The sequence below is a fragment of the Heliangelus exortis genome, chromosome 9, assembly GCF_036169615.1.
Source record: "Heliangelus exortis chromosome 9, bHelExo1.hap1, whole genome shotgun sequence".
In the NCBI taxonomy this organism is placed as follows: Eukaryota; Metazoa; Chordata; class Aves; order Apodiformes; family Trochilidae; genus Heliangelus; species Heliangelus exortis.
The window spans coordinates 8,907,185-8,929,519 of record NC_092430.1 but is presented as its reverse complement, the minus strand read 5'-3'; the positions used below and the strand labels follow the sequence as shown (position 1 = coordinate 8,929,519).

Sequence of the window (22,335 nt, the reverse complement as noted above, 5' to 3'; positions counted from 1 at the left end):
CTTCCCAGTGCTCACTGTGCCCATTAATACTGCTTACACAGCCAGCCCAGCTTTGCCTTTATTGAGCAGACTCATTTTCTGTCACTGAGCTACCCACTTGCCCCTTACCTGTTAGTCTGATCCCCATCTTTGGTAGGCTCTAAATTGCTGATGTTCTTTGGTTTCTGCCCAATGATTTCATCACGTTCAATCTTGACAAAATCTGAAGGAAAGAAAAACCATGAAAGTGTGTTTTGGCAGCTCCAGAGTCTGAATCCCTAAGGTTTCTGTGTTCCGCTTGTATTCAGGCATTTGTCTCTCAGAATGATGGTGAGACAGTTTTAATAGTTGCTGCTGCTATGTTTTCAGCTGCCCACTAAGACATGTCATGTTTTGTTGGCACAGGAAAAAGTGTGTATTTTAAGATAAAAATGATGTGATCCCCCAAACACTCATGTACAGGTAGTTTTTTGCCCGTAAATTGACAGTAAATGTGATGAGGCTGCTTTTGTATTCTGAAAGAGAACAACAGACAGCAAGGTGAAAGTCAGTGATCTTTTAGCTGAAAAACTGCTCCTTGAGAGCCTCTTTGCAGATGCTTCCCGGGGTGACTGGAGCAGGGAGAGCTTTGGCACCTTGTGTCATAATCCCTGCAAGTGGAAACAAGGTACACCGTTCAGTGATTCAGTATCAGTGACAGACAGGGGGCTCTCTCACTCTGCCAAATTTGCTTGAATGATGAAAAAAGGAAAACCCAAACGGAATTGCTGTGTCTTTCTGAAAGGGTACAGGTACACTCCTGAGAACAAACATCTCCTTGCAGTCAGCATCAAAAGCTCCCGGTTCTTTGGGACTAAAAGCTCTGCAAGGATAATTTTCAGTTCCTTGACAGTGATCAGCACTCTTCGGAGATGGATTTTCTCAAGAGCAAGCCATGCAGAGATGATCTTGTTCCTTACCATACAGTTTCTCTCTCTGTTTTCCTTGGGATGTCTGTAACTTGATTTCACCTTGAAAGACCCCTGTTTTCTCACCATGGTGTGTCAGCACAGTATGGATAGGAACCAAGGATTCTGTTGCTTCTATTCGCAGGGCAATGCAGCCTTCCCCTAGAAGACAAGGAGACCATGAGCCTCAAACTGAGGAAAAAAACCATTGAAATCTCTTTCTCATGTCAGTTGTCACTGTGCCAAGAGGGCTGAGATTCCTGGAGAGAATCTGCTTTGGATCACAGTAAGAAGTGTGATCTCTTGAGAAATCAGGGGCATTCATTTTACTTCAGATATCTGTGAAGGATTTGGGCTCTGGAGATACCCATAGGTGACTGCAGGGTTCTGAGCTTCCATTACTGGTAAGGAAAATACTGCCCTGTGATGCCGTTTCAGTTCATGGGATTTCAGCAAAGAGACTTCTGTGGACAAGGACTACATCTCTGGCTGGTTACAATTTGGAAACAAGCAGCACTGCCATTGACTCTTCTGTAGCCAGTGAAAATGCCTCAAGTAAGTGCAAGTGTAACAGGATTTGTATGTTCTGAATAAACCCATTTAAACAGGCTGGCTCCCGACTGGGTTGCCTTAAAGTACTGTCTCCTTAAACAATTGCTCTTTTGGGGCTGCTAAGGCTCACAGGTTGTTGCTTCTAGTTCATATTCCTCTAAGCAACACTACCTCACAAACTATTTCCCACAGTGTATTTTTGTAGGTATTTAGTTCTAAATCAGAAGTCAGAGTGCCATAGATGTTCAGTCTGTCAGAGTTACTTTTGTTCAGTGTGTCTTCAGCAGTCTGGGGAAAAAACAAGTAGATTTTGACTTGTCCAGAACTTTAGAGCTAAGCACTTACCATAAGACTCATCACTGTCTGATGACTTAATGCTGATCAGGATGTGTTGATCAAGTAGGTATTCTGGGTCTGAAATAATTGGAGTCAGCTGAAAAGACAAGTGCATGGGGGTCAGTACAATAGGTGGTCTGCACAGTTCTCCCTGTGCCACAGTTCCCAATGGGCAAAATATGGCTGCACAAACCCATGAGGTTATCCTCTCACCCCCAAATGAGGCTTTGATGATGTCTGGAGATCGGTGGAGATCTCCTTCAGTGCCATCCCCCCCTCAGTTCCAGCACAGCAGACAGAATGCTGCTGACCACTCCCTCATGGGCTGAGCTGCAGTTTCCTCCTGCAGTGCAGGACTGAAAAGGGCTTGAGAGGGAAGTGATCTGGACTCTGATTATAGTCAGTTCCCAAAAATCTGTCTAGCTGTTGCTACAGTCACTTGTTGTAGAGCCTTCCCTCAGTGTAAGGCACTCTTTCCAAAGTCAGCACTTCTGGGCATTTCAGAAGGGCACTGATGTGTGCCCTTTTCTCCACATCCAGGAGCTCTGATGCTTCTTCAAGCTCCAACCATGCCAGTAAATGGAGAACAGCTCTTATCTCAAGGGTGTGGCGAACACAAACACACAGGACACTACTCTGGCCATTGATGGTCTTTAAAGCACAAGTAAAAATCACTTGCTCAACTTTTTTAAAAAACACCCAGAAAAAAATTTTGACAGGGAAAAGAAACTCCAGGGCAGAGTTACTCTTTGTTATTTATCTTCCTTCTAAAGCTAAAGAAAGAGGCCTGCTTAGAAGACTTGTGAGCACAGTTATGTTCATTAAAAAGGTGAGAAAACAGTCATGCTCCTGAGTGACATATCACACCAGCAAAACTCCTGATACAGATGAAAGGATTCTGACAGGAAAGCCCTTTCCGGCTTGTTAGAAACTGTTTAACTTAAGCCCATCCTGTATTCTTACAGACTCCTTATCGTAAACAAGAGCACAACCATGTCCCTGAAAATAATGTTTACATACGTCAAAGACCTAATGTTGCTTATGGGATGCAAGGGGAAGGCTTCTCTTCTACATGGATATGGAAAGATAGTCCCAGCTTACCTTTGGAAGTGCATCGATGAACTTGACCACAAGCTCTCCTTCACTCCCATCCTCATTTTCTCCTTCCTGGCTCTTTACAAAACCTGCAAAGTGATGGAAAAGGAGTTCATCAGAATGAATACTTGGCTACAAATCCTTTTCAGAGTCTAGATCTCCAAAAGGCCAACAATGATTTTCCCAATGGGACACAAGTTCTAGAAATGTTTAGAAGCTTAAAATCTGAGCATTGGGTGAATGTTTACATGGTACATTTACCAGTGATTTTACTGGAGAATTGTTAAATAGCTTTATTTTACAGTTAATCTTGGCACTGAAAAGCTCAGTGCATACATGGACTGGAGGATAAGAACATGACAGCTCTTCCTACGCCACTCAAGATAGCACACTTTTGAAATTCTAATTTAAGATTCGTAATACACTGTTTCCATAGAAATTTATGCAAATTCTGATGCAGCCAAAAAATAATCTTTTATGGAACTGTCTTTCACACAGCACTCTGACATGCAATAATGTGCTGAAGCACACACTGAAGGCATGCTGTCCCACTTACAGGAGCAGTCCTGTGATGGGGACTCACTCAAAAAAACCCAGCGCAAGGGCACAGAGCTGCGCGTTACATAAACAGCCAGGACTCAGCCTTGTAGATTGGGACTGGGGCACACAGTCCCCTTTACAGGGTCAAACCTCCACCTGTCCTTTCACTTGAAGCTGATCCTCTAATTTATGCTCTTTTAAACTAGGCAATTAAATTGTTTTTATTAACATAACACAGATGCTTTATTTTGATCATTTGTAGCCGGCATGATTAGAAAATTAATCAGTCATTTAATCATTTAATCAATCATGCTGAGTCAAGATTTTCTGTGTAGTAAGTAAGAACAACACATGTTTCTCTTCTAGAAAGAGATGATCAGCTTGCCAAACAAGATGGAAGAAATGGTGGAAGGCTACATATCCAAGCATGGATTACAGCTACATGGCTGTGAGTTTTTGATTGCACTGCTGACAGCTGCCATAGATCTCTAGGAGATCCCTTTGATGCACCGGAACAAGGGATCCACAGCTGTTTATGTGGATCAAAGCAAGAGGAAGGGGAACGAATCCGTACAAGCAGAGAACTTTGACTGAAAAAATAAAGACAGACAAACCCCTACTTTCTAAGCAGCTAGAGTGGAACTCGATGTAGAACTTTGTCTGGGACTTTGTCTTCAGAGTAGCATAGCAGTGCAGGAACTCTATCTCTCCTTGGGAATCCATGTACTTGGAGTCTAGGAAAGAAGAAGGGAAAATGGCATTTTCAGTAGAAGATAAGAGAGCATCTTTGAGTGGACTCCTTCAGACTCAGCTTTTTCTTTCAGCTCTATACAAGGCACTGTGTTTTGTATCCAAAGGTGAAGACAGAATCCTTGCACCCAGCCTCACTAACCATTCTTTGACACAAACTGCGAGGTGACTCCTACTTCAAAGGTGGCAAAGACAGGACTGTGGTCACTCGTCAGGACATCAGTGGTGCAGCCTGCCAAGGAGAAAGGGAGGATGGTTACTGCCTTGGGTTTCTGCCCTGCTCCACTGCGATCGCTGCAACACAAATATTATTCAGTAATTTTCCAGCAAATAGAACTGTCGCTGTGGTAACTGTCTCTAGTCAAAGGTGTTTCCATATAATCTCACGTCAGTATATAGGACTGTAACTCTTGTCAAAATACATAAAGATTTGATTAATGGACACAGCTTTACTGTTTTGTTTTGCAAGGAACTGCTAGTGCTAGATTCCCCCAGTACAAAAAGCACTTGCAGGCTGACTGGTTGCCTCTGCAACATGCTCAGCTAATTAAAGCTCTACTATGGCAGGGAATCAAACGCAAACACTCTGGTGATACCTCAGTGCTACAGAGAAGCTCAAGGCCCCGGGTTAACAGGGAGCAAGCAAGGTCTTGCCTTGCCCAAAGTGCACAGCAAGCCCAGTCCAGCAAACAGAGCAGTGAACGAAAGCTGGTGCCAGACTTTCCAGAGGGGTTTCTTTGAGCATCATCATAGGCCCTGTCATCAGATCAGCCCACCTGACCCCCCAAGAGACTTCTACATCCCTCTTCTCAATCCTATGGATAGGAAACCACCAACATTGTGTTCAGATGCTTGGTCCTACATATCATCGATGAAATTTCAGTATCCGAGTTGCCTTTTTTTTTTTTATTATTACAGGTGTTGTTGGCTTCCTCTTCCCTTTATTGCACTTTTGTGATGCTTTTCACCAAGAATGGGAACAGGCTCTTGGTACCACACAGTCCTTCTGGAATACTATTTGACAGAAGAGAGGTGTTTGCAGCTCCAGCCTCTGCAGCCTGGACTGCGTACACAAGATCTATCCTGCTGGCACCATAAAGGCTCCTGGTGGGAACTGCACAGGAAAGCGATTATCACTGCCAAGAAATAACTGGAGTAAAGTAATCCTACAGCATGGCCTAAAGCTGGACAGCTGCAGCTGTCTGAGCAGTATTTTGCATGTAGAAGAGTAACAGAATTAACTCCCAGCCTTGCAAGGCTACAGGCAGAGAGATTTGGCTCCTCTCTGCCTGATCCAACATCAGGTCCCTCTATGCCAAGCGCCTGGCAGTGCAGGGAGATCCTGCAGACTGCTCGGAGACATTTCCGTTTCAGACGGATTGCTTTGCTATCTGCAATCTGTTATCTACCCACCATAGGACTGACACACAACATGCACCATGGGGTATGATTTCCAGAGCACTCGATCACACCAGGATGGCAAATTGTACTTCATCTGCAAACCAAAGGAAAGGGATGTCAAGAAGAAAGGAAAGGACCAGTTCACAAAAGAGCAGGAAACTCACTTGCCCAAGCACCATATTTTTTGTCAATTATTTTTTTTGTTTGTTTGTATTGACTCTTCTCAAAACACCACAGTGGCAGAAAATACAGGGAGTGGTTTAGGTTACTTTCTTCTGTAGAAGCTATTCTCCCTGCTCTGCTGTATGCTTCTGCAAGCAGCACAGTTTTCACCTACCCCTGTAGCTTTTTGCTTGGTGTAAGCATACTTCTCCCGGGTACCTCTTTCAAAGCGGTAGGTGGGGGCAAAAGTAATCTCTTCTTCCTCTAAAACAGAGAGAGTGCTCTGTTACCATTTGGCCCATTGAGACCCATCAGCTGGGCAAGACAGCTGCTGCTCCGTACAGCCTGCCCCACAGCAAGTCTTGCAGAGAGTTGGTGGCAATGGGGGAGGAACCTGCCAACAAACTCAGAAAACACCTTACCAAACTGCAGAAACACCTTGTGGTCCCTTCTCTCGATGAGAAGCTGGTCGAAAGCCAGCAGCTCCGGATATTGCTGCTGCCTGATCTTCTGGATAATATTCTCTGCTTCCTGCCAACAGGCAAACAGCAGAGCTGCAGATGATGCAAAGCCTTCTTAAAAATACTCCCTTTGCTGGTGAGCCAGCAAGTGCTTCTGAATGGTACCAGAGAGCTGTACCCCCTGCCTCTTCCCACTTTTCCCTTCACTGAAAGGCCCCAGTGGCTGAACATTTGCCTGTTGAAACAGGCATCAAGGTGCCCACACATCCCCTCTGCAACCATTCACACCCACACACGTGCAGTGCCAGATGCACTTCCAGCACCAGGCTTGTTGCTGTCTCCTGCCTACAGAAACCTCTCTGTGATTTATTACGGTTTGCCTGCTTCTGAAGGCCTGTTCCAAGCCATTAAAAGCTGACCAAAGAGAGCTGAAAGGCAATCTTTGGATCAGGCTGTTAAGGGCAGATACTTCCTCACACTGGGAGGGAAAGCTGGGAGGTGTGGGGAAGTGATGCTGCTTGGGCATTTCCCTACTGTCCTTCAACTGGTGTCACACTCATGCCCTGGTGATCCCTCCTGCCTCCTCTCTTTCTGCCATGTTGCCTTAGACTAGGAAACAATGGTTCTTCTTCAGCAACACAGTGTTTTGTCCCCCCAGGGATTGGAGGGGGGTCCCTAACCGTTGGGGGCTGTTCCACGCGGTAGTTCAAGTCTCCCAACCAGAAGAGATGAGTGAAGCGATGGGTGATGTTAAATGGACTCAGTTTCTTATCTCCCAGAGTCAGGAACCGCAGGATGTTGGTGTAGTTCTGGTTGCGTCTGTCAAGAGAAGAAACATCTGCCTGACCCACTGAACTGCCCTGCAGCCTCCAAGCACCAGCCTGGCAGGAACCAGCCTGGCTCCACAGCTGGAGAAGAGCAGGTCAGAAGCTGAGAGCTTGTCCCCCCGCCTGGTGCTGCACCCCAGCAGTCAGGCCCAGGTCCCCTAATGGTGTCTCAGGTGACATCTCTTCCATGGCACCATCAGTGCAGCCCTGGTGCTGCTGTTTGTGGCCTGGGTGGCCTGGGGACCAGGGCAGCAGGACCCTGCTGCAGAGGGTCAGCCTGGGTTGGTCTGCCTTGGGTGTCAGTGTTCCCAGCTGAAGTGGAAGGCTGGAAAGCTGTCCCAAAGCTTTTAGTTGCTTCCGGGGTCTGTGCTTTTCTGAGTGGCATGTCCTAGAAACCCAGTGTTAGATTGTTGCCTTCAGCTTTCAGCAGTAAACACCTAACCAGATTTTGGCAGCTACTCCAGGCCCTGGGGAACCATTCCATAGAAGTTAACTCTGTCAGGGGCAAAGGCCCTGGGCAGAAATCCCACACCATCTGTTTGCTGGGTACAGGAATGGAAAAGATGGCAAAGCCAACTTCTGAATTTCAGGTCCTCTGTGCTTTCAAAGCCACTCCTTCCAACTGCTCCAGCTCCTCCCAGCATGGGCATGGACTCCCACCCATGTTGGGATCTTTGCCTTCCAGTCCTCCGTGGCACAGAACCTGCCTAGATCACAGAAACTCGTTTCACAGCTTGGGTGTAGAGAATTAACTGCCATGGAGGCATTTTGGTGCTACACACCTCCCTCCTGGTTCTCCTGGCAGCATGCTCTGCCCAGCAGGATCTTTCTCAGCTGCACTCCAGGGCACAGCACAGCTCCTGTGCTCCCAGTGCTGCCTGCAGTGGGGAGGCAGACAGTCCCCTTCAGCATGATATTCTGGGATGTGAAAAGCCTTCCCACATCTCTTCAAGCACTGCAGTTCAGGGAACTGTTTCCTCCTGTACTGGGCTTGCATGACAGGTCACACAAGCGCTGTGCGAGAAGACCTTTAAGCTTGTCTATGAAATAATTTTGTTGTCCATTTCACCTGCACCTATGTGGTATGGCCATATAGCCCATGTCCCTCACTTAAATGGTGGCACACCGGGGAGGGTCTTTAGCAAAGGGGCATTTAAGAATTGTTTGTGGATAGGAAAACATGGCCCATCTTCCAAGCATAGCCCTGAGATTTTCACCCTGGATCAACATCCAATTGAAGGGAGTCTGTATCTTACCTGTGTTTCTTTTCAGTTCCTGAAGTCAAATGGCTGTTAACAAACCCAAAGGAGGTTCCATTAAACATGAATGACACACCCACAGCTCCTTTATTACCTGAAAAAGAGAAGCCAAAAATGTCAAGAAATCAATCCACCTCCAGGCTGAATCTAGCAAAGATAATAAAGCACCTAGCACATGTGAAGTGAAGTGGAGGATGCAGAAGAGAAAGAGGTTGACTTAAGAAAGAATTAGTGTGTACAGCACAGATCGTGGCAACAAATTTTCTAAAGATGATAAAAAGATGAGTCAAAGAGGAAAAAATACAGTTTCCTTGTGAAAGCAAAGAAAAAACAATCCAATAGCCAGCCAAAGGTGTTTGCTGGGAATAGAAAGAGATTGATATATATATATATATATGTTTGCTAGGTGTACACACAAATAGATTTACTTCTGTTCAAGGTAAGATATAATCAGTGCTAATGGGATATAACTTTGTAACATTAGTGCTACATGAATGTAGTCAGAGCAGTCTTATGGAGAAAGAGCTGCCCTATTTCAACCACAGTGTTGGCCCAGACTGATCAGATCCAGTGGACAAGGCTGGGTCTGTTCCTCACCCAGTGTGTTTGCAATGCCTGTCTTCACATTGTCTGTGCAGATGTGGCTGATCCGGTTCTCATGTTCTGGCTTGGCCAGCACGACAATCCTGATGTTCCAGAGGGTATGGATTGCTATCTGGAGGGGTGGGAAGGTTAGAGGTTACATTTCTGCACACACCCGTGTTGAGCTGTAGCTGCAGCCTTCCTGACTCCTCCAGTAGTACTGTTCCTACACAAGTTTTCTTCTTGTGCTGAGGATTTGCTTTCAGTTGTTTTAATGAAAGGGGGGAGGAAGGACCTAGCTATTTTCTAGTGCTGTTTCCCTGTTAATCATTGGATTGCCTTGCTTGCACAAAATACAGTTTCCCAGTCACTGTGATAGTCATGAGTCCTGGCTGGCCTTGCAGATATCCTTAGGTTTGTTTCTTGACACCACTGAAACTCAGAAATGTCCAAACCTGAACTTGGTCTTAATAAGTTTCAGTCTGCAGTTGTGCCTGCATGCCGTTACATCCTATTTTGGAAGTGCAATAGGCAACAGCTAGCTCAGAAAATTTTATGGTCTCCTCCTTGATGAGGGTCAAAATATCATCACCCCTTGACTCAGGTGCTCAGCATCTGCCCCCAGCTCCCAGGCAGAGGAGCTTCCCGGCAGGGTCCCTGCTGTGGCAGTGGGGGGGTGACTTCCCATAGCAATATGCCCATCTAGCCAGCTCCTGGGGAGGATCTCTAGGAGTACACAGACAGAGCCACTTCACTCACCCTCATCTAAGTGCAATGACAGTAAAAGCAGCAAAGAAAAGGAGGAGGTGTAGCCAGAATGCCACTTACTTCTCTGTCCCTTTTATTTGCACTCTCCTCACATGCCTGAGTACTGTGCAATAGCTGGAATAAGCCCTCACCACTTTGAAGCTGATACTGGTGATTTCCTGCAGGGATTGCCTCAGGGTCTCCAGCCATTCCTTCTCTCCTTGGGGGTCCTCCTGGGTGCCAATCACATAGATGTCATGAGGAATGTAGTCAGCAGTGTCATCACGTGTCTTTCCCTGGCCCTTGGAGAGAAACCAGGAGGAGATCTTCTTTGGGGGAGGTGCAGCACCTTTTATTAACAAATCAAACACCGAAGTAAGTCAGAGCATATTCTGTACCCAAACCCTGGATACAGACAGTCCCTGGGGATAGAAAGAACAGGCTTCACTTTCACTGACTGGGATCAGTTTCATTTCAGTCAGGGCACACTATTCTAAGATGGCAAAGATGTTAAGCCTACCTGACTTACTGATGAGGGAGTGATGAAGGCTCTCACAAACTTCCTCTGTTTCATTAACTTACCAAGGTCAAGGCTATCCCAGTGAAAAGGTTGGGAGCTGTGCTCCAGGCCTGCCACTGTCTTTACCTTACCCCTCCAGTACAACTGAGCACCCACAGCTCAGCTTGCAGCACCTGAACCAAGCTTTTCTCCCCAAATGGGGAAAATAACCCTAGTAAGGTTCAGAAGGAGTCAAAATTTAGTCATTGGAATTGCTCCTGCCCTTTCTGCAAGGTGGAGGAGAGCACATACTCCAGCACCAGCTTTGAGTCAGCCACAGTTTCTTGCCGCTGGAGGAATTCTCCATCACCCATCAGGGCCAATTTACAGTCCTTTGACAGGAACCATGAAAAGTGTCAAATCCTGTGTGAGAATAAGCCTGGAGGTGAGCTCTTTCCCTGTCACAGTGGAAGACAACCGGGCAGATCTGCTACAGAACAAACAGTGTTTGTTCTCACCAGGGCAGGTGAATATACATTTTAGCAAGTGACTGAGGAAATACCTATGTCAGAAGGGAGCCCTACCCATATTCCAGGTCCCAATGAAGATGGTGATCATATCAGGCTCTGGTTGCTCCGAGTGTTTGTTCTTCATTTGCTGCAGAAGCTGGCAGAACCCTTCTCTCTTCTAGACAGGGAGGAGCAGAGGCAATTAATATGCTTAATTTCTCCAACACAACCTCTTGAAAAAACAGCTGAGCCAGGAGATTCCCAGCACACTTGAAGGCTGAATTAGTGTTCCACTATCCTGAAACTCTGGAGGATGCTGGCTTCCCTGTGATACTTTCTCAGGCACTTAGCTTGTGCATCACTTTAACGAGTGCTGAGTTGGTCAGAAGGCCTAGACTCGCCTCTTCTTGGTCTGTATAAGCTTTTCTGCAGCCACCCTCACACACCTCCTTGCCTGCCCTCACTGCTTGTTGCCACACTGTTCTGCCACCCCAGTGACAGCACCTAGGTGTGTCTCCCCTTTACCCTCACACAGTACTCTTGTTCATTTTCTGGATATTTCCAGAGCAAAGGAGAAATTTCATTTTTGCAAAGCTAACCAAACCGTCCTTCAACAGTTTCTCTTCCAGCCAAGGGGTGCCCCTTGTATCACCCCCACCCAGGTACATGCTCCAGGCTGGCAGGAAGGAAACATTGTGTACATACCTTGGAATCAGAAAAAACATATTCCTTCCGCTGCGTTTTTTCTTTTTCTGTTTCTAGCACAATCACCAGTTTGTTGGGGACCTTCTGGGACTTGATAAGCTGCAAGACTAAACAGAGACTGTGTGTCATGAGCTGCAGTCACCCAAACTAGAAACCCACCTTGCTCACAGGCTCAGGACTTACACCATCTTTTATGTTTGAGGCTCATTTTGCCCAACAGGGCTGCAAGGTAATGTTGCTCAGTCCTGTTCCCCCCAGGAACAGATTTGGACTCTGAAGTCAGGAGAACCGTCAAAAGTCCTTTTGCCTGGAGATGTTGCCCATACCAAGCCCCGCAGTCTGAGGTGAAGCCATGGGCTCTGCAGGCAACCTCTCTGTCTCCTGAGCCAGCCCACTCATATTCCTTCCCCATCTGTGAAAGAGGAGGGTGGTACCTCACCAGTGGTAAAGGTGACCCCTCCCCATCTAAAATAGCAGCTTGGTAATTATGAACACCAGCTGGAGAAAGCCATGCACAAGAGCCCATCTTTTCAATCACTGTCAGGAACAGGATGATTTCCTAGCAGAAGAGAGCCCAAGGGCACCATTTATTCTCTGATAAATCCTACCCTGGTTGGCTTAATCTCAGTGAGCTTTCTGTCCACAAACACAGCAGAAAATGAGGGAAGTTGCTTAAATTGGGCCTTCACAGACAAAACTGGAATCACTCATTAGTAGAGTATGATTCACAGATAAAATAAAATAAAAAAAAAAAATCAAGGGAAAATTTGCAAAATGTTACTGAAACAAAGTATCTGGCCTTTCAATGGGTCTATTGCAACCAGCTCTATGGGGAATCTTCTATCAAAACCTACTCCCTTGAAGTTCTGTTGCCACTGTCTTCATTTAGATTAGGAGGCTGTGTCTAAAACAACCTGTGACATACCCTCTGGGCCAAACCCTGCCCTCAGGGTGGCCAAAGAGAACCCCTCCCCATCACCCAAGAGACCAAGACTTCAGCATTTGTGACCTTCAGGATCTTACTTTTCTTGTGGGTGTAAAACTTGTCTTCTGGCCCATCCTTGGCTCTCTTAATAATCAGTTTTCCCATTTCCACATCAACCTTGAGATGTATTTTTGAGAAAATTCCCAGGGAATCAGCTTTCACCTGTTGGAAAAAACAGATTTTTCATAAGTGATCCTCTACACTCCTGCAGTACATGTATTATAAATGCAACACTTGCCTGAATTCATAGGCCCATATCATCATTGTGTCAATCCCACTAGACAGCTCATAAGCATTTGCATGGTGCTAAACAACATCCAGGAATAGCTGATATCTTTGTGGCAGTATAGCAAAGTTCCTGGGAGCTGAGATGCTGAGATGAAGCTGCCTTACTGCCCTTCCACATTGTGATCAGTGCTGTTAAAGAAGTACATTTACCTCAAAAGTGACAGGGGGGATAAGGGAGCGTCGGTGTGTTGAATCAGGACCTTCAATCAGCAGTGTTTTCACCTGTAAAAGAATTTATGTGGCATTTGGTGCTTCTGCACTGCATGGAGAGTAATAAGGTCAGAGAAAAGAAATCTTATTGTAGCAGAGGGCTTCAGTGATGATGCTCAAGAAGCATAACCAGAGGCAAAAAATAACAAGAAGGTAATACAAAATAGCTTTAAAACTCTACCTTTTCTTCAATGGAAGTCAGCAAAGAAATCAGCTGATTGAGTTTCAGTATGATATTGACTGGACTGGCTTCACCAAGCATCTGAGAATCACAACACAGAAACAAAAAGGGAGAGTTGAATGATTACCACCCTGCAGACGAGCCTGGAAGTGCTGCAGCCTCACCCCAGGGACAGAAAGCCTGGCACACAGGGCACTGCAGGAGCAGTGCTCTGGGGTGGGCAGCACAAGGGTCTGGCTGAGCATGCAGGAGCATGGAAAGGTGAAAGGACAGATCTGCAAGCCTTGCCCACAGGTTGGAGACAGCCAGGCATGCAAGGGAGTCAGCTTGCTGCTGGGGGGACAGGTTTCCATCATCGGGTCCTGGGCTCAACATAGAGAAATCCTGGACTTGTTGTTTTCTGGGCTTCTGGCAGGGAGAGGAAGGTCATGAGACTTAAATGGGCTGAGGGAAGGAAGGATCTGGCAGCAACACATCCTGGAGCAAAGCGTATGGAAAGAGAAATGTGCAGTCCTGGCCTCCAGGCTGGGTGGGATGGGGAGATGGAAGTCCCCAGGCTGCACTCTTCTCTGGGGCAGGAAGGGAGAGCAGGCAGAGCGGACTATGGGTAAGTGACACTGTGGGGACACAGCCCCCATGTGCCCTCTGCACTCGACCCCCCTGCACAGTGCCGTGGGTCAGAACCCTCCCTCCCCAGTGCTGACAGCCCCGCTTGCCTCTCCCCTCCTTCTACCACCTCCTGGCCGGCTTACCTGTGAGCGCTGATGGATGCCAGGGTGCAGCTGCTGCTCAAACACCTTCTGGATGGACTCGAGAGACAGGAGTGTCCTAGAGGCTTCACTGGGAACAGAAGGCAGAGTCCTAAGGATCGGGTCCCTGGGTAGGGACAGCGCTCAGGCTCTTGGGACAAAGTCACACGGCAGTCTATGGGCGCGTGCTCGCCCTAGGCCTGTGCTTGCCAGGTCTCCTGCTCCTGTCCTCATCTGTGTGCTGCCCCCCAAGCTGGTGGGATGGGGGGTGAGAGCCTTCCTCAGCTGCCATGGTGGCACTGCCGGGGACAGCAGCTCAGAGCTGGGCCGTTGCCTCTGCCTGGCAAGGGCTGAGGTGTGGGCATGCCAGCCCTTCCTGTCGATGCTGCCTTGGAGGTGGTACCTTCTAAGATCTCCCTAGAAAGACATCCCAGTATGGGCCACAGCAGAGGACACTATAAGATCAGCATCAACACAACTACACCATCCCCTAGGCCCAGGTGCACTCAAACACCCAAAAGCCCTGCAGGTTGGTGGCTGCCAATGCCCTGGTGCCACTTGGGTCCCCACAGCCCCTGCACGACGGCTCAGGCTGACACTGCAGGACACTGGGCTAAAAAAGAACTAATTTGCACATTTTTCACCAGGGGGTGGTAGAGGCAGCCTTTCACCTCTGGAATGGGAACTGTCTGTGAGTTACAATGAAATTCCTTCAGCATTTCCCAGTTAAGACTCCACAGGCTGCTCATTTGTCAAAAGGCTGCTGTGTGAATTTGGCACAGGACTCTGATAATGGCAAAGCTTATCAAGGAAAGAGCAGCCAGGGAGCACAGGTCAAAAGGAAGGTGATGGAGGGGAGCAGTGCTAGGATGCTTGCATTGTGCCTTGTCAACAGTGGATATTAATGATTTCCCTCACTTTCCTAAGGCTGAATGGTGTAACCCTGTTTGTTGGGGAAAGTGCTCCAAAGTGAAAGTATGCCTGTCTGAAGGTTAGATTTTTGCCTGGGTACTTAACTATGGATGATTAATTGTCAAAATTAAGTACCAGTGTTTGACATTTCAATCGGAAAGACTTGCCATGGGGCACACAGAAGTACAAGACACTTATAGGAACCTGGATCTGCAAGCAGCTCTGGCCCAAATGAAGACTCCCATTGATTTCTGCAGCTGGGGAGTCAGACCCAGGAAGCTGGGGGCAGCCACAGGAGCACTGGGGGGGTGAAGTTCAGTTTGAAAGGAATGCAAGGACATTTACCATGACCAAGAGTGCAGGACGTGGAGGCCATCTCTTGAAAACAGAACAGCAGCTGCTTGGAGAAGCTCAGAAGGGGTTTCTCATGGGAAAGCTGCTTTCTGTTTACTGCAGGATGCAAGGTGCCGCACACGTATTGGGATGGGGGAAGAGCACCCGCAAATGTTCAAACTTGACAAAACCACAAAGTGGTTTTTAATTGCACTTGCAACTCCTTATGTTTTCTTCCCTTGATAGTATAAAGGAAATATATGTAGCAATCTTCACTGAAGTATTGGAAACCTGTGTATCCAAATACAGTTGCACATGTCCCGGCATCACAAGTGCATCAAAAGCTGTCTTAAAAAGCTCCATAATGATATTATCCAGCAAGAGAGAATAAACAAGAGCATGCAGAGCAGTGATTGATGAACAAATGATAACTTCAGACAGTAGCATAATGAACAGACCACTGTTAGCATTTTTTGCTTAAGAAGTGCTGGTAGGGAATTCTGGAATAAAGTCCACTCACCAAGCTCTCCATGAGTCAGCTCTCCTACCCCCAGAGAATTCCCCTGACTAAGGAAACCCTTGGGAGCCAATTTCTTTTAGCACTGAATGCTTCACAGAAGTACCAAGCAGCCTTACAAGTCTCTGCTTTGTTTCATTTTTAGGACACAAGCTTCTGAAGTGAAGGGGATGTCTCAGAACGACCCTGGGGATGGCGTAGGTGGGCTCTGGGTTTGGAAGGAGCCACCAGCCAGCATTGCATGAAGCTCAGTGCTGCAGCACCCCAGCACAGCTCATGACAGCTGGGCTCAGCTCAGCCCCTCTGCCAGTCTCTGCCTGCACCCCCAGCAGTGACAGGAAATTCACAGAATCACTGAATTGTCATGGCTGGAAAAAACCTCTAGGATCAGTGTGTCCAACTGTCAATACCCCCCCCTCCAAAAAAAAAATTAACAAGCAAACCAAAAAACCTCACCATCCCACTAGACCATGTCCTGAAATGCCTCATCTACACGTTCTTTAAATATCTCCAGGGATGGTGACTCTACCACCGCCCTGGCCACCCCATTCCAGCACCATTCTTTCAGTTAAGAAATTCTTCCTAATATCTAGTCTAATCCTCCCCTGGTGCAACTGCAGGGCATTTCCTTTGATCCTACAATTATTTACTCGAGAGAAGAGTCCAGCACTCACCTCCCTACATCCTCCTTTCAGGGATTTATAGAGAGCGATGCCTCCTCTCAGCCTCCTCCTCCTCTCCAAACTAAACAATCCCAGTTTCCTCAGCCTCTCCTCACAGGACTTGGTCTCCAGACCCTTCCCCAGCTTGGTTGCCCTTCTCTGAAATCACTCCAGCAGCTCAATGTCTTTCTTGTGGTCAGGGGCCCAGAACTGAACACAGCATTCAAAGTGTGGTCTCACCAGAGCTGAGCACAGGAGCACCATCTCTTCCCTTCTCCTGCTGGCCATGCTACTCCTGATCCAAGCCAGGATTCTGTTGGCCTTCTTGGCCACCTGGGCACACTGCTGGCTCATATTCAGCTGGGTGTAGACCAACCCCACCAGGTCCTTTTCCATCAGGCCGCTTTCTAGCCACTCTTCCCAAGCATGCAGTGTTGTCTCCGGTTGTTGTGCTCAAAATGCAGGACCTGGCTCCTTTTAAAAAGAGCTTCAAGTCGAGTGGAAGAGATCAAGCTGTGACAAATAACATTTCTTCTCCTTGTTTGTTTGGGGTTTTTAACTTATTCACAAATCTTATGAAAATAATGAAATTGAACGTTATTAAGAAAGAGAGGGCACAACCACTGAGAAGTCACCTAGGAATTACCTTTACATTCGACTGAAGAAAGCTGAGGTAAATAAAAACTAAATTTAGGTAATGCCAGTGATTTGAGTTCAGAATTCTGATAAGGGAAGTATGCTAAGAGCCCTGACAGCCTCAGAGATTAAGACTGCAGAAAACAGTAAGGTACCCAACCATATGACTATGAGCCGGCTGAAGCTAAGCTTGGTTGGGTGGTAGACATTCATGGGACAATCCAAGCAGTAGAGGAGAGGTTGCTCAGAGAGCTCTGATTGCAAAAAGTGAAAAGGCTGCCCCATCCAACTGAGAGAATGCAAGGATGGGAGAAAATGCTGGGGAAGGGGGGAAGAACTGCACAAGGAGATACATTCCCATAGCTACGTGCCTACCAGAGGGGCAGAGGGCAGGTAGTTTGTCCTTCGCTACGTTTGTGCTGCTGCTGTGCCCTGTGCTCAGAAGGCTTCCCCCAGCAGAACAACTCACTCAGCTCTGTTCTAGGATGGTGCTTCATAAGTCCATTCACCAAAAAAGCCTAAAGAAAATCTGGAAATATGAAAGGTTCTGGCTCTTGAGAGGATTGTGGACCTGGTGCATTTCTTTTCATGACAACCTATGTGTATTTTTGAGGAGCAGAGTTGTGAAACCCAGATAAGGTGAAGTGGAATAAGAAGCTGGAAAAAGCCAGCCACCATCACAACAGCAGCACTGCAGGTATTTTAGTAGCACAAAACTCTCATCTGTGATTTCATAAGATTTTAGTTTCCATTGTTCAGGTTATTCTTAGCTAGCCACCTGGGTTCTCCCCTTCTGTGGGCACAGAGAAGCAAAACCCTGCAGCCGGGTGCAGTAGCAGGAAAGGTCTTTGCCCTCCCCACCCTCAGTCCTGCCAGGAGCTCACCTGGCAGCAGCTGCTTCTGGCAGGAGCTGAGCTGCACGTTCCTCCCCTTTGCCTGGTGAAATGTGCACAGTGCCCAGGCAGCTGAGCAACTCACCTTCTCCCTGCCTTCCTTCTACAAGCTAAAGATAAGCAAACCAGAAGCAGCCATCCCTCATTTTAGCCCTATCCTCTGCTCTGGAGAGGCCAAGGAGTACAAGACCAGTAGAACTTCCAGACTTATTTCTACCTACACCAGAAAGAAGGATACTGCAAGCCACAGACACAAGCCTGGAAGTTTGTGCCCTCTGCTCTAGGATATCTGCAGAAGTGTGGACTCATCTCCAAGTTTGCTTATAGGCAGCAAGGGCAAAAATCACATCCTGCCACCAGAGAAACAAGAAGTTCTGCTAGGTTTTAGTTCTCTATTGGAGTTTTCCTATCCGGGACCTGGAAGGTCTATAAATAGGAAAGGTAAAATTTGTAGAGTCTAGGCTTGTTCCTCTTTTCATGTAAGCTGGACTTTACTGGTATCAGTGGAATCGTGCTGGGTTCCCAGTGCATTAGAGGGAAGGAAAATCAGTGTTTAAAACATAGCTATATACCAATATGTGCTTGTTTCCATAAATGAGTTGTGCTTGACAATTGTGTGGCTGTCATGTATGTATTACCAAATTATACAGTTAATCAGTTAGTTCATTTTTGGTTACTTTCTAAACAAAGCATAAAAAAATAACACTTCACCCCCCGAAACCACCTACAGGAAAATTTCACTGTCAGAGCTATGTCTTTCATACAGATTTCACATCTTTGAACCAGAATCACAGGTCACAAGATCTAAATAGAATGTTTTTGAGGGTAGACAAATTTTCTGTGCCAGGAATGCAGATTCTGAGTGCATGCACATAGAAGCCACATTAGCCTGTGACCTCTGAAGACCATCTTCTACCTACCTGAAGAGTCCTTTGCAAAGAAGTGTTAGTAGTTTCTTCAGCTGAGGAAGATTGCTTGAGTCTGTCTGCACCATCTCAAAGTCACTGATGATGTGAACTCGTAGGTAATCCTGGATGAGTTTAAGATGCTCATCGGAAACACTGGGAAAGAAACAGCCAGGTCAAAAACCAGTTCTTCTCTCTGCTCTCAACCATCAGACAGCTTTATTACCCTGAAACTTCCACTGCCAGCACAGGCAGCTGGAGGGCAGTTTGCCTTGGACTTCAGTGTAAAAATAAAGTTCTCAGTTCCCCCACCACACTGCTGACACCTTCTCCTCCACCCCAAACCCTCTCCTCACTGACTGATGAGTGAGGGTGCCAGGGAAGTCCTGCAGTCCCTGGCTGTGCTGAAGCCATGGTGTGCTCACTAGCCTTGACAACTAAAGCCAGGCTGCTGTGAGGTCACTAAGCCAGCAGCTCTGGGCAGATGGAGACTCCCCTCTCTTCACCAAGCCTCACTTTGAAGGTTTTAGTCCATACAGTCCAAAATGGCCTGGGGGGGGGGCTGAGACCACAGAGCTGCTCCCCTCCTCCCTGTCTCTGGGATGCCTGGACTCCAGCACCACAAGGGAGGGTGAACCATGCAGCCTCCATGTGCTGTCCTGTGCCCCAACAAACACAGAAAGTCCCAGCTGGCTGCTTAGCAGATGAAACGGTGCAGGCAGCTGGCCAAAATTTGGTTTCTCCCAGTCAGCCAGCTGCTTGCTGCTGGGCCACCACAACAGGACCTGTGCCACCATGCTCAGCTGCTGTGTGTTCACAGCCTCCTGCTCCTTGCCAATAGGCATGCCTCTTGATTTTATTTTAATTTTAAGCTTTCCAGATCTGCTCATTAAATGTCATGTAGCTTCCATGGATGTCCAGGTTTCACATAGCTAGCAAGTGGGACAGCATGAAGCAGATCTGTATCTGGAGTAAATCAGTGTGAGTACCTGGAAGTACACACACCTGGAGGACTGGCTTGTGCTTTCTGATACAATCTGTAGTGTAATTACTCAGGTAATACACTGACCTTTCTCAAATATTATCATACTTTATATTAGAAAACTATACCTCAGTAAAGAAAGCCTACTTGTGACTTTAATACTTCAGAAAAGTATTTTTTTCTAGTTTACAGATGGACTGTACCAAGTAGCTAACACAGTGTAGATCTGATTCTGTTCTTCCTTAGGCAGTATAAACAAGGAGTCCTTTGGCTGACTCAAACAGGTCCTCAGCTGTCCCTAACAGAGGGCCCCAGGAAGCTCAGGGCTGGGCTGAGCCTGTAATTTGCCATCCTCACCTGCTCGTGTCCTGGTGCTGCAGTCGCTGGAGGAGTGTCTCAGAAAGGGACAATTTGTTAACGTCTGCCACCCTGGAGTTTTCAGGGAGAGGAGGTGCCTCCTTTGTCTCACTGCTTGGCAATGCCATGAGGATGTTGCGTGGGGGCAGGAGAGGAGGTGTGAGGTCTGAAAAGGAGGAAAGGAAAGGAACAGTCATCCCAGCACAGGAACTGGACCTCACCCCCAGGCAGAGCAGGGCAGAAGCTGCACTACTGTGACACTCACTGCAGAAGCCATGCCTTCTTTTCAGAGCTGGAAAGGTCAGGGCTTGATGGTGGCCCAGCCCTGTTCTCAGGGATGTCAGTGGTGTGACCAGCAGGCTGCACTACCAGGCTTGGACCTCATGTGCAGGCAGCCACCTCAGTTTGACCATGCCATCTACACAGCAGCAAGGTTGAGCTTCTTCGAATATAATGCTAAGAGAACACAGCTCTATCTCATCTGTATCATTACCATTAGCCCAGAGAGCTGCTACTCAGGCAGAACAGTTGGAGGGGCCCAATGGAGAGAGCACCAGAATCTGTGAGTAGAAGCGCATAGCTAAAGAAAGCAAACACAGACAGAGAAAACAGGGGCTGAGTATTCTGCCTTGTCTTGTGGGCATTGAGTTGGAAGCACAGAGTTCTCCTGCTCTGTCATCCTGGTGCTTGGTACACCTCCCTCTTCTGGGAGAAGGGTGGGCTCCAGCTATCTCCAACCAGGGCTGCCTTCCTTTTCATACCAATTGCTCCAACGCTTTGTTACACCTGTCATATGTAGCTGGTTGAGTTCCAAGTTTTTGTTTGGTTATTACCTAATTGTGGAATTTACATCACAAAAAAGATCCCCTAAACTAAGCCATTGGTCCTAGGTAGAAGATGTGACTCACAGAGCCACCACAGCACTGAGCACTGCACAGCCGGGTGGTGGATCTGCAGGGTATCTGGGTGCTCATCTGCAATTCCATGTGTCAGATGGCCAGGCATCTATAGGCCCTTCATGGCCCCAGTATGATGGCACTGAAGTGCCTTAACAAAATTAAACTGCACACGAACAGCCCAGACCCAGTCCCAATATGTCTTCATCTGAAGGCTCTTAGTCTTGGCTAGAACTTTATTCCCTGCTGCTTGCCTCTCTGTGTATTATTTTTGCTGCTGTTCCCTCCCCCACCCTGAGAGCTGGAGTCTCAGTGCAGCTGGCCAAAAACCAGGAAGCAGCTTTGAAAAAATTTTGTTCTGTTTTTTTCTGCATACCAAAATCTTCCAGCTCCTATTAGAGATCCATTGGGCTGGATAAATGAACACAGGCACACCAGTCTGCTTTAGTGTACATGCTTGCCTGTCTGTCTCAGGACCATGTCCTTCAGACAGGTTTTATTGTAAAACTCATAATTTCCGGACAGATGTCAGAAAGGACAGGAAGGATGGCTCTGTGGGTATGACCTTCCCATGGGATTCAGGAGAACAATGACAGTTCCAAGGGATGATCCAGGAAAAATCCAAGGAAGGATCCAAGACCAGTGAGTGTCAGGAACCCACAGTGCCATTTCATATAGAATAGTTGGGGTGATGCCAATCACACTTCATCATCCATCTGCATGGAATGACTGCCTGCCACTGTGGGATCTGTGCTGCCAGAAACATCCCCTGGATCAGAGCAGATAAGGGGCCCTGTGTTTCAGGTGGCCCAGGACCGGTCTGGCTGAACAGGGAGACTTTGAAAGAAATTAGGTTTAAAAAGAGGGCGTAGCAATTATGGAGAAAAGGGCTAACTACTCAGGAGGAATCTAGGAATATAGTTAGGTTGTGTAGAAAGAAAATTAGAGAGACAAAGGCACGACTTGAACTGAATCTCACCACCTCTGTGAAGGATAACAAAAAGTCCTTCTACAGATACATCAATGACAAAAGGAGGGGCAAGGAAAACCTCCATTCTTTACTGGACATGGGTGGGAATATAGTTGTCAAAGATGAAGAAAAGGCTGAGGTATTTAACACCTTCTTTGCCTCAGTTTTCAACAGTAAGACAGGTTATCCTGAGGACAGCTGGCTTCTGGAGCTTATAGAAGGTGACAAGAATCTAAACAGCCCCCAGAAGGGAACAGTCAGTGACCTATTGAACTGCTTGGATCCCCACAAGTCTATGGGACCAGATGGGATCCACCCAAGGGTGATGAGAGAGCTGGCAGAAGAGCTCGCCAAGCCCCTCTCTATCATCTACCAACAGTCCTGGCTCACTGGGGACACCCCAGATGATTGGAAGTTGGCGAATGTCACACCAATCCACAAAAAGGGCCGGAAGGAGAACCCGGAAAACTACAGGCCCCTCAGCCTGACCTCAGTGCCTGGCAGGGTT

At 47.3% G+C, this 22,335-nt stretch overlaps 1 protein-coding gene and 1 long non-coding RNA gene across 4 annotated transcripts in view; one reads left to right on the top strand and one right to left on the bottom strand.

Moving 5' to 3' along the window:
* Positions 1-22,335, top strand: part of LOC139799717 (uncharacterized) — a 328,047-nt gene that overhangs the window by 144,731 nt on the left and 160,981 nt on the right. The window lies entirely within an intron of this gene.
* INPP5D (inositol polyphosphate-5-phosphatase D) overlaps positions 1-22,335 on the bottom strand; it is a 51,392-nt gene that overhangs the window by 4,988 nt on the left and 24,069 nt on the right. For all 3 annotated transcript variants that reach the window (XM_071751949.1, XM_071751947.1, XM_071751950.1), the window contains 21 exons: positions 19,962-20,127; positions 18,638-18,778; positions 13,768-13,855; positions 13,016-13,096; positions 12,775-12,846; positions 12,375-12,498; positions 11,352-11,458; positions 10,722-10,824; positions 9,791-9,987; positions 8,907-9,024; positions 8,307-8,403; positions 6,904-7,042; positions 6,185-6,293; positions 5,938-6,026; positions 5,613-5,694; positions 4,342-4,431; positions 4,070-4,183; positions 2,916-2,998; positions 1,824-1,911; positions 939-1,088; positions 109-202 (listed from right to left, as the gene is read on the bottom strand). In XM_071751949.1, the coding sequence (XP_071608050.1) occupies positions 109-202; positions 939-1,088; positions 1,824-1,911; positions 2,916-2,998; positions 4,070-4,183; positions 4,342-4,431; positions 5,613-5,694; positions 5,938-6,026; positions 6,185-6,293; positions 6,904-7,042; positions 8,307-8,403; positions 8,907-9,024; positions 9,791-9,987; positions 10,722-10,824; positions 11,352-11,458; positions 12,375-12,498; positions 12,775-12,846; positions 13,016-13,096; positions 13,768-13,855; positions 18,638-18,778; positions 19,962-20,127 (2,332 nt within the window). The remainder of the gene's footprint in view (positions 1-108; positions 203-938; positions 1,089-1,823; positions 1,912-2,915; positions 2,999-4,069; positions 4,184-4,341; positions 4,432-5,612; positions 5,695-5,937; positions 6,027-6,184; positions 6,294-6,903; positions 7,043-8,306; positions 8,404-8,906; positions 9,025-9,790; positions 9,988-10,721; positions 10,825-11,351; positions 11,459-12,374; positions 12,499-12,774; positions 12,847-13,015; positions 13,097-13,767; positions 13,856-18,637; positions 18,779-19,961; positions 20,128-22,335) is intronic.